This window comes from Eublepharis macularius, chromosome 2 (genome assembly GCF_028583425.1).
Source record: "Eublepharis macularius isolate TG4126 chromosome 2, MPM_Emac_v1.0, whole genome shotgun sequence".
Classification (NCBI taxonomy): Eukaryota; Metazoa; Chordata; class Lepidosauria; order Squamata; family Eublepharidae; genus Eublepharis; species Eublepharis macularius.
The window spans coordinates 131,125,055-131,144,557 of NC_072791.1; the positions used below are offsets into that span (position 1 = coordinate 131,125,055).

Below are 19,503 nucleotides of genomic sequence, written 5' to 3' on the forward strand. Positions count from 1 at the left end.
AAGCAAAACCTAAACCGGAAAACCCCCTTCGCTCTCGGCAGCAGTTGCGATTCGCCTGAGAGAAGAATGCAAGGGGGGCCGGCCTCACCCCACTCCGGACGGGGGCGGGGGGAGAATGTCAGTTTGAACAACTTCCTACGAGGCTCCCAGAGGCCGGCAGTAAAAGCGACCTTTTCAACTCCTGCCAACGTCGATCGGTTCCTGCCCCCTGGCAGCGTGGAGGAAGCGATGAATGGCCAGAAAGGGGAGGCGACTGGCGCTCTGCACTCCCCGGCCGCCGCGCTGTGTCCTGCCCGTGCATCTTGCTCCACCCTGCCAGGCACTCCTCTCTCTCCCCCACCAGCTTTCACATTCGCTACAGAAAAGAGGGGGAAATAAGTCCGCCAAGGTGCCGCCCGGAGAGGCGACGGCGCAAGACTGAGACGGCTGTGCGGCCCCGGCTCTCACTCAGGCGCCTCCTTTTCTTTTTTGGCGGGCGAGCTGGAGCCCATCTGCCATGACTCCTTGGAGTGGGGCTGAGTGAACCCAACGTCAGGCGGGGAGAGGCGTTGCCGAGCCCCCCTCCCGAGAAGACCATGAGACAACTGGCGCTGCTTTCCCTCCTTCTCGTGCTGTGCCTTAGCAAGGTAAGGCGCTTGGAGGGTGGAGGAGGAGGGGCTGCCTCCGGCAGGGGGGGGGGCGTTTGCGGCCGGTAGAGGGTTGAGGGAACCTGTCGGTGCTCCCGAGCGCCTTTCCGTGCTCACCTGTGCCATGTATGCAGCCCCACCCCCAACATCGGGAAACCGGTTTGCAGCTTCCTTCTTCCTACCCCCCGCCCCCAACTCGGTTGTTCGCCAGTTTAAGGAAAGGGAAGTCTAGGAGAAGCTGTTCTGGTCCTTTAAGGTGTTTGGAAGGACGTGGCTGAGAGTTCCTAAGGAGCGTGCTGCGCCTCGAACACGTTAGTTGCGCAGTCTTTCCCCATCGTGGGGCTCATCTAACTGATGAGGTTCTGGATGTATGGGAATTCTTTTGACCAGAGAGCACTAAATACGCCTGTAGGGCATAGGATGTGGGAGACAGCTATGTGGATGCGGTGGAGCCTTTAGACTCGATTTAGAGATGACAGGAATGAAAAGAAATTTACAAAAATGCATTTAAGACAGCCGAAGATAACGCCTCCAGGTGATGGCTGGAGATCTCCTAGAATAACAAATAGTCTCCAGGCCACAGGGATCAGTTCACCTGGAGAAAAGGGCCGCTTTGGAGGGTGGACTCTATCATGGCATTATACCATGCTGAAGTCCCTTCCTTCCCCAAACCCTGCACTCTCCAGGCTTCACCCCCAAAATCCCCAGGTATTTTCCAACTTGGAGTTGGCAACCCTACTAGGGGCAAAGGCTCGGTTTAAGCATAAAGCAGAATGGAGTGCTGTAGGAACTCTTTGCAGATAGAAAACTAGTGCAAAAGCAAAAAACTAGGCTAGAACTCTTTCTTCCTGGTATAATCATTTTCTGTTTGCAGGGAGATTGTTTTCTTTTTTCTTATTTTTAATGGGGAAGCAAAACTGACATCCACCACCTGCCATCTGAAATGGTAGACTCCATTCTACCACCTCATTCTAATTTTTGGTCTAAGTCCCACTAAACACAGTGAGATTCATGTTTGAATAAGCCTGTCATGTTAGTGTGTGTAATTGTTATTTTAAATCAGTGTAATGCAGATAAATTAACCTTTAGTGCATTTTAACCATGTGTTTGTCTACTCAGAAGTTAAGGAGTAGGAAAGGGGTAGCGTTCCCTTCATTTGCAAGGTGTGTTACAGCATATGCTCAGTCACTTTACTTGCACTATTTACTTTTGTTAGACTATTTATTCCAGTTGTGTTCACAATCTAGGATGCTTAAATGGTATAGCAAAAGAATTCCCCACCCTAGCCTTGTAATATATAAATGGGTGAGACACAATGATTGAGTAGAGAAGGAACAAGGAGATGAGTATTCCAGATAATAACAGGGAGTGTATGAATGATAGGCTACAGTGTCAATTTTGTTGCCAGGGTGATATGTATTAGTGTATATGAGTACAGAAACTAAAAACAGTGACTATCATGAAATAACTACTCCAGACTAAGGGACAAACTAGATATAACAGCATCCTTGTGACTGCCATGAGGATGCTGCCACCATTTTATGCCGTGAGTGCCCGATTTGGATCGGGCCTGCAACATAGTGCTCTTGTACCACCCTTACCACATGCCTTTTCAAGTGCCAAAACCACTAGCAGCTAATAAGGTGCATGGGGGGGGGGACCAAGAGTGCCTCAGCCTGTTGTGCTGCCCTCATGGCATTTTTAAATGACTTTAAAATGGTGGCAGCATTTTTATGGTGGCCTTGAGGACACCATCATGTCTAGTTTGGCCCTAAGAGCTGTATTGTATGAATTCACTTGTTTAAGAGTAATTCTATAAAGAACAATGGAAAGGGGAAAGTTATTTTGCACAGTGTCTTCTAATGCATGTTCAAGTGTATTTAAAGACATATGTGCACACTTGGTACTATATAAAAGGCAAGCTGTATTGGCAATGGGTGACTTTCTATCCTCATGCAGGCGCATAGCCGATGACTCTGGCCTCGAGGCCGCTATGAAGCGCCTGCTTGCCACCGGGAGGGGGCCCGCTGAATTGATGGCCGAAGCACTCCTCCCCACGCCTCCCCTCAGCACCCTCCCGCTCTGGCCTCCAAGCTGCTGTGTAGCGTCCACTTGTCACTGGAAGGGGGCCCGCCTAATCAGTTTTCTAGAGCCCAGCTGTAGTTTTTCACAGAACTGGTGTTGTTTCTAGTGTTGCATAAAATACCATTCCCCCCCCCCCTCATTGTAATGTGTCACTTTTCTATCATGAACACTATGAAGCTCACAGTAAAGAAAATTGCAGTACAGAACATGGAAGTGCTGTATGTTTTTATAGGTTATTTTCTCTGTGATGTGAGTATGTAGAGTAGTAAAATTGAGACCAATGTTCCAAGGGTAAGTTTGGTTTATTGCCTATACTATTGTCATTGCCCATTATTCTTGAAGAACACTGCACATGATACACACGTTGCCTGCTCACCAGAAAATAAGCCATTTATACATAGAATTCGAAAGGATAATCTCCCCCTCCCAACTTCTCTCATCCCCTCTTATTCTTTTCAGAAGATGAAGTGCCTTCTACAGTAAAAAAAGTTGTTGGATCAGATTTTTAGTTACAACATGAAAGTTTAGGCGATACTTCAGATTGTGAGGTGGTATTCTCATTACAATAACAAAGAACAGACACTAAAACTGAAGGATTCAAAATATACTATGAATGTTTTAGTGTTGCTGAAGTAAAAGCCCCCAAAGGTAAAGCCTACCATGCTTGCCACAGTACTTTTTCTGACCTAGCTATATTTGTTGGAATAAATGAAATGAAAATGAATGAAACTGAGATACTTTTCTTATTAAATCTTTAGCATTATAAGGCCTGAGCAACTTTACTGCCTTGAAGGTATTAAGTAATTGAAAGAAGATGATATAAGAGAAGATATAAAAACGCACCCCAGATTTGACATCTTTAGGGTATTAGTGCATCTTCTGTTATTGATTTCTATGCCTTAAAGTGTTTACATATTTATTGCAATAAGGCTAGCCACTCTGCCTATTCCCTCTTCCCCAGTAAAGATATATATTTGGGAAAACTCCAGAATCTAGCTGGGAAAGTGTCTTGACTAGGAAATGGATAAATATGTTCTGTATTATACTTGCAAATATGTGACATTCTGAATGTTGCATTAAATAACTGTTTATAATATTGTTTCTTAATATACAACCCATAGGCCTCATTACGCTTGCCCGGCAAGATCTTCCAACCTTTATCCCAAGTGTAAACTCTTTCCATCTATTCTCAATCAGTAATGGTCCTATATCTTTCTCTGGCCATTACTGGTGGATACTTAAAGCATAATCCTAACTACCTTGTTTTCTTAAGACTGGGGCTTGGTTGGTCATTTCATTATTAGCAAGGGGAGCATAGGGTAGCCTTGCATTGGCATTTCAAACTATGGACTGGTCTGCTTGAAAACTTAGAGCAGTGACTCTCTGTTAGTTTCAGTGTCTTTACTTGCGGATTACTCTTGCTTCAGGCTACTGATGTGGCCTAAGTATTTGTTTCCTTCTATGGGGAAATTGCCTAATATTTTAAGGTTGTGTGTGTATGTGTAGCTATTTATTTCTTGGGTGAACTTGCATTCCTTTCCTAGAAACGGTTTATACTTGTACTGTGACCTAAGCTTGGGGAAGACAGCAACAATACCCTTGTAATATGCTTAAGTAAGGTTGCTCTTGGTTAATTAGTAACAAATGCTCTTATCACAGCCATCATTAAAACTTTTTTACTTCCCTAATGCTTGGAGGGGCAAATCACAGGTTTTGCTGTCTGCTTTATGCTGAATAATTGAAATTGCTGGACAAGGGTTGAGTTGGCAATGTTCGGGTCTCAAAAGGAATGTGTTAAGACCAACATCCCTTTTAGTTACTGCCCCCTGATATTTGCTGCAAGGCAATTTTCCAAAAGCATTTTTAATTGGATCATATGACTATAAAACCTCAATTGCTTAAAACAAATTAGAGTTAGTGTAGTTGTGCAGCAAACTACTGGACCTCATTGCTCTCTTTGAGATCAGTGTGGATAGGTCTACTACTTCTGCTTGAGTTAGAGAAAGCAAAGAAAGAATGGTGGGAAAACACGTATGTTACCTGATGCAAGAGAAGCAGTATTGATTATTATATTTGGTTCATCAGCAATTTTCTGCCAGCCTTAAAAACAACCTTTAAAACAAAAGAGCAGGAAAACCTGGCAATGGACTAGAGAATCTAACATCAAGTGTATGGCATGCAGCTAGTGTATATGGAAGGGCAAAAAGGGGAGGGGGAAGCTTAACTCAAACCAAATTGAATTAAGAACCAAGAAGATTAAAGAAATCCCAGTGAAAGGGCCAAATATTAAAATTACTAAATACATAACATAAATATTTTTCAATATACAAAAGGTATGTATTTATTACAGAATAATAGAAAAAATATTGGAAATTGGAATTATGTCCCAATTAATATGAATAGCACAAGGCAGGGATGTACTTAAAAAGTGGTATGCACTACACACCGCTAAGTGACTCCAGATTGCATTTTGCATTGATTCTTCTTGGACTAGAACAAGAAGGTACACAATTGAATTACCATCCAAGACACATGTACCTGACTAGGGCATAAAGTGCATTTATGTTCTATATTTAGAATTTTTGTTCTATTTATAGAATTTATATTCTTTATTCATGTTTTATTATGAAAGGTTTTGGATTGTGAAGGCCTATGGCCATATGCAATAAAGTCTGTCTCTCTGGTATATTCTTTATTTAGTAATGTTAATATTTGGCCCTTTAACTGGGATTTCTTTAACCTTCCTGGTTTTTAAGCCACTGTATATGGAACATTTGATCTCGTAGTTAAGACTCACTGAGTGGAAATAATGTGTACTGTGAACAGCACATCCTTTAGTAGCACTTACTACATGAAGTGTATTGTTGATAATTTTCATGCCATGTAAATTTTCTTAGAGAAATAGGAAGCTGGATGGGTGTTCTGATATATGATTTGCTGGTTATACTAATTCCAGCTGGCTGCTAGAGATGTGAAAACCAGCAGCTTGCAGCTTCAAGATTTAACAACCAAATAACGTTTTTTCCACATGGGAGATTTAAGACTCATTTCTAAACAAGATTAAGATCTACATTTTCCCCTGACATGCTGTCAAGACCTGCTAATCAACATGTGTTAACTTAAAACTAAGAGCATACTGCATCCTGTTGAGACATCAATAAAAAGATAGGTGACAAGAAACTGGCCCAAGTGGCAATTTCCCCTCCTCCACAATCACAGAGTGGGCCTTTTCACAGGAAAATAATTCCTAAAGCAATCTTGAGCTTTGTGAGCTGATTTTACAGCCTGAAAGCCAAACTACATGTTCCCTGGTATCACGTCCATCTGCAGAAAGGACACAGTTGTGTCACAGGTAATGGGTAGTTTGGCAATAAGGCGTTGCTTGCTTCTGCATATTGTAATATCCATTGGGCATTAACTATTTTTGTGCTTAGCTCTAGTGAAGTGAATTACGGGGTAAATACTTTGCTTCTCAAAATGGAGAGCCATTATTTATTACATTTGTATCTCAGAACTGCATGCCTTCTTAACAAGAATTATATCAGGTATGGCAGGTTGAAAGATAAATATTCCCCCACATCAAAACTATTCTTTGAGCTCTGTTCAGCGTTATCTTCTCTTCCACTAGCCCCAAGCATAAAAACCCCCAACAGTTTTCTAGTTGGTGGCAGCTTGCTGATAGATGCTAATGCCACTCACCTGCCATAAAGTGGCTATTCAGAGGCAGATTATTTGGAGCTGATGTGTATATCCACCCTCCTCCCACATCTCAAGAGTTTCATTTCAGCCACCAAACATAATAACTATATCTGTACATGTAATAACCATGTATGCACACCTCCTCCTGGTAGATAAAAGAACCTAAAGGGAAACTCAGAAGAAATCCAAGGTTTGTAGAAGCGTATGACAATCTTCTTTAAAAATGGGGAGCAAGTTAAATAATCTGAATATAAATCTTACTGACATTTTTAAAAGTTTTTTTTTAAAAAACAACCCAAACAAAATTACCTCAACTACTCAACCTGAAGGAGGCTGACTCAGTTATTTCTTCAGAAGAAGTTTTTAAATATGTTAGATGAAAATGTAATGGTCAATTATATCATCATTTTTAATTTTATGCAGGCTAGTATATATGATGAGCACCCAGGACCAACCGATTACCTCATGTCTTTTCCCACTTCTGCCATCTCTCTATTCCATGCCTTTACCTCAACAGCAATTACATGAGTACTTTCCCAACATTACCTCATCCTGCATCCCCATGTCTGAAACCTTTTTCCAGTTTCACGCTCTGGCAGTAACCACCTCTATGTCTCTTCTGAGTCTTGATCCATTGACTGTAGTTGGCTCACCAGTAGAGATAAAAATTAGTAGTTGGCAGACAGCTGTACTGATCTTCTCAACTCTGTTTGGTGAGGAAGCAACCTGGGGGGTGTAGAGTAGAGATGGGCCCGATCTGAATTATGATTTCAACCCCCCCCCCAATTTTGGCGTTTGCACCATCGTGACTCAGCTAATTGGTTCTGTCCACGGCAACTGATCCAGCAGTCGGGAGTTTGCTTGTTCGGGACTTGATCGGATGGATCAGTTTCTGTTCGGAATTGCAGACACTCTGGCGCCAGTAATTTATTCCCGGGGCAATGGTGTCAGGGGAATGAGCTGTGTTTGTCCTCCTTCTGTCGCCCTCGAAACACGAATGGAAGCCCAGCTTTCCCTGATTAGCAGGCTTCCTTCCAACCATGGAGCAGCAACCCAGGGGAGGGAGGGGGAAAGGGGTATTCTGAAGCCATGGGCACAAAGGAAAGGCAAAAGGCAGTGCAGGAGGCTGGGAGGCCGCCTGCGCCGTTCGCCTTTCCCCAGGACAAGGGGCATGTGGGCAATCCAGCCGCCCCTTGTCCTGGGGAAAGGCAAAAGGCAGCGTGGGAGGCTGGGAGGCTGCCTGCGCCGTTCGCCTTTCCCCAGGACAAGGGGCGCGCAGGCAAGCTGGCCACCCCTTGTCTTGCGGGGCAGGTGAACGGTGCGGGCAGCCTCCGAGCCACTTGCGCTGCTGCCAGCTCCGCAGCGCACCGGGACAGCTGGCTTGCTGCGTGGGCGGGGGCTACTCAGGAGAGCGCGCATGCGCGCAAGAGCTTAACTACAGTTGCCCTGGGCGCTGGCCTCCCCGATTCCTGATTCCAGACCAGAAACGAGACTTGATTGGTTAGAATCAGTGACCTGCATTCGGCAGCAGCCCAGATCCATGAACGGCTTAATCGGAATTTTTTTTTGGATCATGCCCATGTCTAGTGTAGAGCCCAAGCTGAATGGAATGGGGATTATTAGGTCTGGAGGTCTAGAGGATCAAGAACTTGGCTTCAGTAATCCCACTGCCATAATGTGAAATCTAAAACTAAATTGTACAAGTTCATGTGTAACAAACTGCAAGTGAAATGAACCACAGTTTATTGGGATATCTGAAATGAGAGCCACTGCAACAGTGGCAATAATAGGAAGGGATGGAGTGTTGTAACAGCCTGAAGTGCTAGAATTGTGGCTTCACAAATTATTATCCTAGAAGGCTTACCAAATAAATGTGCTTTATTTGCTAACATTACATATTGTAAAGGTTGTAAATATTGTAAATATTTGCTAACATTAAATATTGTAAAGGTTGGTTTTGACAAAGCAGTTCAGTGGTTCCTGAAATCACATTTGAAAATACCACCTCCTTTTATATATCTTTTGCTTAATTCCCTTTTATTTATCTTTTGCTTGTTTAACCCATTAAAGAAATGTCCAATTTCAGCCTAATTTAGTTTGTAAATTAGGCTGAAATTTGGCTCAGGGAAGTCTGTTCATGTTGTATAGCAGTGCAATTTACTCTGAGCCTTTTAGATGTAACATGATGCAAGTCTAAATAAACTCAGCACTTTATTCCTGTTGACTGGATCTGGTCTGTGTAGGCATGTTTTTGTATATAGGTATGTATGTATTTATTCATGTTATTTATAGTCCCCCTTTCTTACTGGAACTTAAGGCAGATTACATTTAGGTAGAAAATACAATCAACAGGATGGGACAGCCAATAAACTATGCACTAGGATATGTATTGCAGAAATCTGGAATCATCCAGACATCTAAAAACAGAACTAAAGCAAAGTATAGGTATTAATATGATGTATTGATGCAGAAAAATTACATAGTAGGGTCCTACTTACAGCAACAGGTAGCCTGAGGTGGCAGGATGGACTGTATCACTGCTGTGGGTGGGTGACTATTTAATGCCTCCCTCTCCTTTCAAATAGAAAACTGGGACAACATACAAGAACTTGGGATAGAGGCACCTCCTTAATATGCTTAATTTTTTTTCATATGGAGGAACATTGAAAACTGGAATCCCCCATCTGCAGTCTGAAGTGGTGTAATCCATTCTGCGATCTCTTCCTCCTTTAGTGGGTTGGAATATTAAATGCTATTTAAATATTACCTGAGCCACATAAGAGTTAAGAACTGGTGTAACATAATGACTAAGAATTGGAACTGTGGACCTGGAAATCCATGATTAACACATTACTTCGTATCAGCCGTTAATTATTATTATGTGACCTTTGGCAGGCCACTCTTCCTTCAACTCTGTAAATGATAATGCTGATTGACATTGCAGAATTGTAGTACACATTAGTGAGGTAATGTACATGAAACACTTTGAACACCCACAAGGTATTTGCATTATTTATACTTTGCTTTTCAGACAAAAAAACAGGTTTCAGTAATTAAAAACCATTACAAAGTTGTTTGTATACCTAACATTCTATGATGTGTGTGATAGAGGAAGATGAGCAGGGAGGTTATCACCAAAACTTCTTGAAAAAGCCGTTGTATGTTCTTCTGCATGGTAATATAAAGTAAGCATTTAATGATCAGGGACAGTACATATCTGCAGCTTAATACAGTTTCTGGGACTGTCCTAATGTTTTGCAGTATGTGTCATAACTGTTACCCAAATAGGCAGTCTCCTAATTAGTTGGGGTAATTAGCTTAAAGGAGACAAGCAAGGGCGAGGGGGGGCGGTTAACTAGGATTCTACACCTATGTTTACAGGGATTATTCCCTTAAGAGAACTGCAGCAAAACAACCAACATTTCACAGAGAACAGAAAAGGACCAACGCATTCTGGACTGTGCTGGGCAATATCATTTGTTCCCACATGGATCAGCAAGAAGGGATAATAATCTGTCGGCTTGAGTCTTCCTACCCTTTCTGTCACTTCCTGGATGTGTGCACCTGGTAGACAGCATACCTTTTGAGACAACAAGTCTGATCGGCACACTTTACCCTCTACCCTTCTCAGTAGGGAATCCTCAATTATCAGCACACGCCTTCTCCTATATTGGGGAATGGAAGCTCGAGTTCTCTCATCCACAGGTGCCTGAGAAATTTCCTTCAAGGTTCAAGGAGGCTGGGGGAAACGCCTTTGATCCAGTGGTCCAGAATCAATATCTATGGGATGATCCTGGAACCGATTGCTTAGCATCATAGGCTCAGAAAGTCTCCTGATTTTCCTCCTCCTGAGGGTTACTTTCTTCCATGCTTCCAACTCCTGTGTTGGGTGCTCCTCCAAATCCTGAGATACCTTTCCCCCCTCCTCAAAATCCTGAGATACCTTTCCCTCCTCTTCTTCCTGTTGTCCTCTCAAGAGTGCTTCATGTATTCTATCCATGAACTCTTCATCTTCCCTTAAGCAATAGAGTGTGGACAAGCGGGCCTCAAGTCCTTGTATCTTCTCCTCCAGTAGGGCTACCAACTTGCACTTGCTGCAATTGTAATTGCTGTTACCCTCAGGTAAGAATAGGAACATGCCAAAGACTTCGCATGTCACTGCTTCAGCTCTCTCATCAGCCATGCTGCTGCACTCCATTTCAGAAGTGGTTCAGTTTTTATTGTACTTCCTGCCAAACTGCCTCATAAGACTACTTGTGAAAAGCTTGCAGAAGCAAAAAAAAAAGGGGGGGCCAAACACCTGTGGGATGTAAGAGATATTCAGCTTCTCACATGGCCCCCAGGTCAGACCCCCAGGTTAAGAGCCATAGGGCAACAGCATCTGGTGAGGAGGAGCCTAATTCAATTTAAGGTTCACCCAATGGAGGGCAGGGCTAGCAGTCAGCCCCAGGCAAAACAGCTCTTCTCCAATTAACAAGAATCACCTTGTGCAATTAGCTACAACCCAGGCAAAGGAGACACACAGAAACAACACTTACTTCAACAGGCACCACTCTAGCACACACCTCTAGCACACACTCTAGCACACTCTAGCACACACCCCACCCCAAAACACTGTCCTGCCACACAGTAACCTCAGCTAATTCTCTCCAGCAAGGCAACAGAAAACACCCCGTGTTCCAGCACCTCTTTCCTGTTCCTTCTCAGAGCCCAGGAGACTGAGGCTGGCATTTGGTTGATGCAGCATGGAGGTTTGTCAAGGTGAAGAAAAGAATGACAGGTTTTTTTAAGGTGTACTCAAAGGCCATCTTTTCTAGCCCTCAGCATATCACCAGGCTACTCAGGAGCCAATTAGAGCAAAGCCCTCAGAATATCACCAGGCAACTCAGGAGCTAATTAGAGCAAAGACTGGTCTTCAAGGTCCTTTCACTAGAAACTCAGAGACCACTTGCAGGTTGTTGTTGATTAGCTGACCCAGCATGTTTCAAGCTAGGCCAGAGCCTGCAAACACTTACTACACTAAACCCTACTGAACCAATGTCCATGCATTCTTACCAGAGTTCTGAACCTTAGCTGCAATTTACACACACCCAGGAACAGGATTTTTTTAAAAATCTGAATTTTTAAAAAATTGATTTTCAAGCCAGCTATTTACCCATGCACACTCTTTATTCTGTATTTTAGTGTTTCATCCTCTTCCGCTCCCCCTCTCCTGCTCCCTGCCAGCCCACTTCATTGTGATTGGCTACTGTCATCTATCCAGCCGCTCCCTTTTCCCTCCTTTCCATCCCCCTCCCCTCTTTCCCCTTCTTTTCTGAGTTTTTACAAAAATTCCAGCATTGTATCAGTGCATCAGTAGTTTGGAAGCACATGGGAGGAAGTTCCTTTTTATTGCTTAATTTGCTTTGGCAGGGGTTGAAATATTGTATAGGGGCTAAATATCTGGGTATCAGTAATAAAGAATTTAATACTGAGTATTAGATTTTCTTTTTATCCTGTAGTAGAGAAACAGATGCTTGTGGGCAACAGAGAAGGAAGCAGGAATGGAGCTTTGCCAGTAATGTATCACTGCTGCAATGAAATGATCACTTCAAAATAAAAAATGATTTAAAAAAATATTTCTGTTTCTGGGAAAGAGCATTTCCTTGTGTGCAAGTGATTCAAGTGCATGTGTTAATCACTCCCCCCCCCCCCCCGTTCCTGTATTGCTTCCACTGTTTGGTTGGCCAATAGGTGATTCTCTGCTGCTCACCCTACTTCACTACCAGTCATCTTCACAACCCTCCCACCAATTAGGATTTTAAAAGGGAGGGGAGGAGGGGGTGAAATCCAGGAAATAATTTGATCCAGCATTTCAGCGATGCATTGTTTCTGTGTACTGGAAGGGAGGGAGGGAGGGAGGGCTGGCTGGCTGGCTGGCTGGCTGGCTGGCTGGCTGGCTGGCTGGCTGGCTGCCGCTATGACCACATATGATGGCATCAGTGACAACAGCAACAGCAGCCATGATCTCAACTCATTTTCACATGGTGCAGACTAAGAAAAAGGTGCCATGCCAACCAAACATGAGAAGTGTGAATGGCTGCATATAAGTTGATTCCATGCCTTCCGGCTTGACTTCTGGGATAGTGAGGAGTTATGTTACCCATGTAGTAGTGGTTATAATCTAGTAAGGCCTGATTCAGAAAATGGATGTGAGACCCTTTTCTTGGTTTATATCACTAAAGAAAGAAGAGGAAAGGCGTGTTTTAATGATTTCATGTGTAATGGATTATTTATTTTATTTGTTAATTATAGTCTACCTTTATCACTGTTATTCAAGGCAGTTTGCGTAATGTAAGTCAGTGCAATTAATAGGATGAGGAGACATCTAATAAAAAGTGAGATAGGACCAGGACTGCAGGCTTAACTATTAAATATGACATGTTAAACAAATCAAGAAATTGTATTAAATAAGTAGAAATATAATTTAGTGAGAGCAAGATAAAGCAACAGAGAATACATATTAGTAGTGTAGAGGTGTTCTGCCTCTATTTTGTAGTCCTGTCTCTACTCCTGTTTGGTCTATGACCAGCTTTGCCATCTTAGAAAAATTTTGCTAGCCATTGTCTAGAATTGGAGAGTGTGTATGCAAGACAAAGGAGGTTGGACTGACTAGGAGGACTGTGTTTGCTTGATTAAATATTAATCATGGAATACAATGGCCAACTAGTTCAGCCATGGAAAAGAGAAGCTTCGGCTCAAAGGGGCAAACAGAGAGAGGACTCTGTCGGATTCTATAGCTGTTAACCTATGAATTTCTCATCCAGTCAGAATACAATGCCCTCGTCTTCAGTTGATCAACCTAACAGAAAAGATCTCTGAAGATACCAGCCTGTAACTAGAGAAGGGTATCCCCACTTATGGACTAACTCTCATTTTTTCTAGCTCTCTTTCTTTGGAAAGCCTTCTGCTTTGGCACCTCCTCGCCATCTCAAGCCTTCCCCTTCCTGTCCATATAGAAGTTTTCTTCAGGGATATATATGTTTCTTTCACTCTATGAAAACCAAATTTTTGTTTCTATTATTCTCGACTCCTATAACAAGAGCTGGCTCTCAGCCTTTTAATCTGCGCTCAGCTTTGGAATGGTGTTTTTGTACCTTGAGAGTTTAAGCTCTCCTTCCTCTCTGCTCTGGGTACTCTATGGATGTGAGGCCACTTTATTGCCTAAACCACTGCTTATGTTCCTGCTTGGTGCCCTTGCAAAGTATCCTCTCTTAGAACTCAGGACCAAGCTACAAGTGACGAATGACACTTGAACGGCAAGTGGATCGAGTGGAAGGCAAGTGAACAGGAAGGAATACACTTGCCGTTCAAGTGTCATTCGTCACTTGTAGTTTGGCCCTCAAAGACTTTAAATTGGTCTAGGTCCAAGGATAAGTTTCTCTCCTGTGTTTGGATATTTTGCATTACTGAATCAATTTTAGGGAGCAGGCTTATTCACACAATACAGATATCTGACACATATGGTAATAGAGGTCTGACCAATCCTTCTAGGAATAGTAGAAGCATCTCTGACCCTGATTAGTGCTGGCTTCCATATGGACAACAACATTCTTTAAGTCCCTCCGCCCTAAGAGTGTCCAGTCACCAACATTGTTTTTCTTTGTGCTCTTATGGCTTTATTTGTGTACTTGGGAAAGCCATCACCCTCCTGATGGCTGATGACAAAATTAATTATTGATAACATCAAAAGATAATGAGGGGTCTATATGTATCTGAAAAGTTACAATTGAACAATTGCATTCCTCATTGCCTACTAAGCAGTATCTGTGCTGAAGCTCAACCTTCTGTTACTTAATGAGGCATTAATTATGGCCCATTTCTTCTAGCTAGACTTTATTAGTTGGAATAACAAGGATCAAAAGCACATGTGGTCATTCACAAACTTGAGCACAGATAGATCTGTAGCAGGAATGCCCCCAAATTCAGTAATGGAAGTGAGGAGGAAGAACCCTATATTTTCTGTCCTTAGCTATATGATCAAGGGACACAGATAGTTTTGCAACAATTCATCTACATACCAGAGAGGGAAGATCGGTCTGGCCTAATTATTGTAAGAACATAAAATGAACCTTACTCACTGTGCCCAACCAGATGCCTCCAGGAAACCCAGAAGGGGGGAGGGAATGAAGGAAGTACACCATAAGGCCTCAACACATCCATTGGTTGTGTTCTTCAGACAGCCTTTTCTTCTCTTTGTGGCACCCTCCCTTAGGATTGTCTATCCGTTAACCCTCAGCCTGCTTTTCTGTGGTAGCTTACTAGAGTGGGTGCAGAGGACGCCTTCACTTACTACATTCAGGACTGTGTGTGAAAAAAAAAATTCTCCAAAGGGCATTTGGTTGAGGATAAGTTTTTTGGGAGGCAGGCTATGCTATTTTTATTTTGTGTGTTTTCTATTGCTGATTTTCTCTTTGTTGATATTGTTTTGTTAGCTACCTTGAGTCCAAAGAGATCATGTGGGATAGAAACAAATGAATGAATAAATAAATAAATGAATAAATAAATAAATAAATAAAAGAAGCTGATACAGGGAGTATAATCCCACCATCCCTGCCAGAACTCTGCTCCAGCTGCCCAGTTGTCCTGAGTCTGTAGAAGCAAGAGGAAGGGTACTCTGCCATTGGGCAAAGCAATAATGGCTGCAGGATATTATTTTCAGTCAAACAAGCACACTAGCAAAGATCAGCCAGGCCCAGTTCTAATTGTCAAACCAATCTCTCTCACATACTTATTCCATCAATTCCCTTTTCCTTGTGTGCTTGTCTGTTTTGATTGTGAGGGCATGGCCTGTCTATCAATGTAAGCCATTTGTGGATATGATGGTTGGAAAAGTAGACTATAAATCTATATATTTAAAGACAAGTGTCCTGACTGATTCATCAACACCCAGCATTCCTTTTGTGATGTAGAGGCTCACTTAGAAGGAATTTTAAGAAATTCGCCCCCTAAGGGGTCAAAAAGGGGTCAAATGTGTTTTCCCATAGGGATACAGCTTCCCTGTGTAGCTGGGAGGCTGCTCATCCTCCTCCCCCCACCAACTGCCAACTAAGCCACTCTTCCCTGAGGTCATTTGCATATGCAGCCTGATTGGTGGAACTCTCTGTTCTGAGGTAAAAATCAGGTACAGGAAACTGCTGACAGTTGAAGAAAGACAGTACAAGACTCATGAATAGGGATTTTATATAAAAGTCAGTATGGCAGCTTTTAAATGTTCATGGGGAGATGATACACAACCTTTCTTGGGGCCATTTTAATGCGAACCTCTCACATGTACCTGCCGAAGTGCCCACCACACCACCCCTCCATCAGTCCAACTCCACCTCACATCTCTTCAGCTATCACTTCTTACTGTCGCCAAGAAACCTTCTGACAGATGTCGTGCAAGATACACCAATGCTAAAAAGAGTAAGCAACTTAGAGATGTGGCAAGGAAATAGGTACGTCCTGCTCCTGTGGTGAACCAAGCAGTAGTGGCCAAGTACCAACAAGATCACCCCAAGGTGCACAGAGCGGCAGAGTGTCTCTATGAGCAAAGCAATCCTGGAAGAAAAGTAGAGAGGTGCTTACTTCCATGGAAGGACAAGGGTCGCTCAGGCATGGCATATGATCCATCACTACCTTCAAGCTGTCTCTTAACCTCATCCATGCAGAAACACCCCTGTTCAGCTCATTGTTTGGGATGAGAGCACCATGGGGCTTAAGGGGTGTTTTGAGGCACTGAACATAACCCTCAAAGATGTCAGGGGCAACGAGAGGGCGATGGGGGGAGTCACAGTGCTGCTGGCTGGAGACTTCTGGCAGACTCTGCCAGTAGTCCTAAGGGGAACTTGAATGGATGAGGTTACCGTGTGTGTCAAGGTGTCGTATCTGTGGCCCCTCATCAGGAAACTCTCACTAAGAAAGAACATGAGGGTCCACTTGAGAGGTGAGGTGTCCGCTGGAGAATTCTCTGAACTCCTACTAAAAATAGGGGACAGAGCGTATCCCAAGTCCAAAGGAAAGGTGACCATCCCTGCAGGCCTGGGCACAGTAGTGAGGACCTTAGCAGACCTAACAGCCACAATATACCCTGATATCATCACTATCACGGATAAGTCCATGGACTGGCTGTGCTGTCAGACTGTGGCAATCCAGACTATCTCTTGCAATTAGACATGAGTCCATTGGTTTCAAAAGTTTTTTACTGAATATAAACAACCATTATAGTCCACGGACCAAGATGCAATATCTTGGCTGGTACACGGGTATTGCTACGAATGAAGGTAAAGGTTAAGGTACAGAATAGCATAGCCCAGCAATTCCCATCCTCCCCCCACAGTTCTCAAAACAAACGTCTTGAAGCTGAGAGAGTGCAGCTTTCCCAGGGCTGGAAAGACTGTAGTCAAAACATTCCTCTTCTTTGAGATAACTGTTGCTGGACTGCTTGTCACCTGCAAAAGAAGAGCTTAAAACACTGAGAGGATTAAAATGGAGTCTCTCTGGTTAGAACAGACAAGGAACTTATGTCAGACCTGACATTTCTGCCCCCTCTAAAATGTCCTTCCCCTTGGTTTGGGAGGGTAGAGATTGTGAAAAGCTTTAACCAATCTAGGAGCATGAACATGAATGTCCTCCACCCATTCATCAAACCCAGAATCAAAAGTCCTTCCACCTGATGAGGTAAAATAACCTATCAAGTTTAACTTTAGAGTCCAAAATTTGCTGCACTTCATAATGGACTTGATCATCAATTAGAATTGGTCTGGGAGGAGCACGGATATGCCATTGATCTGCTGGAGGAACCTTTTTCAATAGGCTGATGTGGAAAGTTGGATGGACGTGATGGAGGTTCTTTGGCAAATCGAGTGCTACAGTCACTTTATTGATGACTTTACGAATTGGAAATGGTCCCAAATATTTTAGTGCTAGTTTGCGGCTGGTTTGGGCAACTTTCAGATTTTTTGTAGACAAATACACAAGGTCTCCTGGATGCAATTCCCAATCAGCCGCACGATGGCGATCAGCATATTTCTTATAGTCCTGCTTAGCTTTGGTAAGATGTTGTTGAATAAGAGTCCATTGTTGAGCTGCCTCCCCACACCATTCTGAAACATCTTTGGAGGCTGTTGCGGGGAGAAGAGCTTCAAAAGGAAATGGTTTAAAATGATAGCCATAAACTACTTTGAATGGAGTTTCTCCTGTAGATGCATGTACACTATTGTTATAAGAAAATTCTGCTAAGGGCAATAGATCAATCCAATTGTCTTGTTGGAAATTAATGTAGCAACGGAGAAACTGTTCTAATAACTGATTAGTTTTTTCGGATTGTCCGTCGGTTTGTGGATGATGTGCAGAACTTAAACCTTGTTCAATTCCCATTAGTTGCATAAGCTCCCGCCAGAAGTTGGCAACGAATTGTCCGCCGTGGTCGGATATCACCTTTGATGGAAAAGAATGGAGTTTTACAATGTATTTCAGAAAAATGTCCGCCAATCTTTTTGCCGAGGGCATAGTAGTGCAAGGAATGAAGTGGGCTTGCTTGGAAAACAGATCTACCACTACTAAAATACAGGTGTGGTTTTTTGAGGGGGGAAGATCTGTGATGAAATCCATAGATTTCCCATGGTCTACTCGGAGTTTCAAGGGGCTGCAAAAGTCCAGGAGGTTTACCCTTTCACGTTTTGGCACTGAGGCAAATGGGACACGAAGCTACATATTGTGAAATGTCTTTGCACATGCCTAGCCACCAAAATTGTCTCTGGACTAGATGAAGTGTTTTTACATATCCGTAATGGCCGGCTGTTGGGGCGTCATGACAGGTTCGCTGGCCGGCCGATTGCTGTTGTTCAACCAAGCGCACTTCTTGCATGTGGTTCTCTACTTCACAAGCTAATTGAATCCAACCCAAGAGTGTGGGAGGATTATCCTGCATAAGGGCTCGGTCCAACAGTCTGGGATTCATGCCTTGCTTGAATATAATTATTTTGGTGGTTTCCTCACACCTTGGGCATTTGGCAGCTAGTTGTCGGAATTTTGTAACATAGTCTCTAGCCGACATGCTACCTTGCCTGATTGATTGTAATTCCGTTCGGGCTCTACTTTCCTCTAGTGGGTCTTCGTATTGTGCTCAGAGCGCATCTACCAAACCCTGTAGGGAATCTAATTCTGGAGCCCCCAAATCGTACAAGGTTACATACCATTCCGCTGCTTTTCCTTGTAGTCGTGAAGCTAAGTGCTCGATTTGACTTGCTTTGTCTCCAAACAAGTGTCCCCAGCGATTGAAAAATTGTAGTGCTTGTACTAAAAAAAATCCCAACTTCGAAGGATCTCCATCAAAAGTAGCTTCCAATTTTACCCATCCCATTGGTAACTCTTGTGGCCAGGCAACCGGTGCTGGGAGTGGGTAATATTGTACAGGTACCAGTTCTTGCCTTGGCTGCCAATCAGGTTGGCGTGGGAGCGGATGCATTGGAGGGTACTGGGGCCTCGGTTGCAGGATCCCTTGGGGTCTTGGTATTGGAGGAGCTTGTGGCCTCGGCTGTGGTCTCTGCGGACGCAGAGCTGGCGGGCCCCGTGGGAGTGGACCTCTCGGTCTTGGTGGTGGCGGAAGTCTAGGCGCTGGAAGCTGTGGGAGAATCGGCTGTCCCCGTGGCGGCGGTGGGAGTACCGGAGCCTCATCTTGCGGCTGTAACGGTAATCCTCCCGGAAGGATCAGCTGCTCTTGTGGCTGCCCCGGCGGCTGCTCTTGTGGTTCCCCCGGCGGCTGTCCTTGGGGCTGCTCTTGTGGCTGCTCTAACGGTGCTTCTTCCTCCCCTTCCAGAGGTCCTCCCGGTTCATCAGGGGGAAGTTCCTCCGGTCTCTCATCTGCTGGCTCCTGCGGTTGTTCTGGTGGTTGTACCGGTTGTTGCTGATTGTCAACGGGTATGAGCGGTTGCTCCCTCGGGATCATGGCCTGCACGGCCGCCAAACTTTGCCCAACAACTCGATTGGAGGGGCCTTCCTCTGATCCCCCTACAACAAGTACGGATAGCAAGTTAACAGCATGTGCTAAGCTCTCCTCCATACTTCCAAG

At 43.8% G+C, this 19,503-nt stretch overlaps 1 protein-coding gene across 1 annotated transcript in view; it reads left to right on the forward strand.

Annotated features, from left to right (window-relative positions):
• The first annotated feature begins 227 nt into the window (after positions 1–227).
• The window catches only part of PTPRJ (protein tyrosine phosphatase receptor type J), a 182,358-nt gene continuing 163,082 nt past the window's right edge, over positions 228–19,503 (forward strand). Inside the window, exon 1 of the mRNA XM_054972131.1 lies at positions 228–626. Coding sequence (XP_054828106.1) covers positions 576–626 — 51 coding nt within the window. The 5' untranslated portion in view covers positions 228–575. The remainder of the gene's footprint in view (positions 627–19,503) is intronic.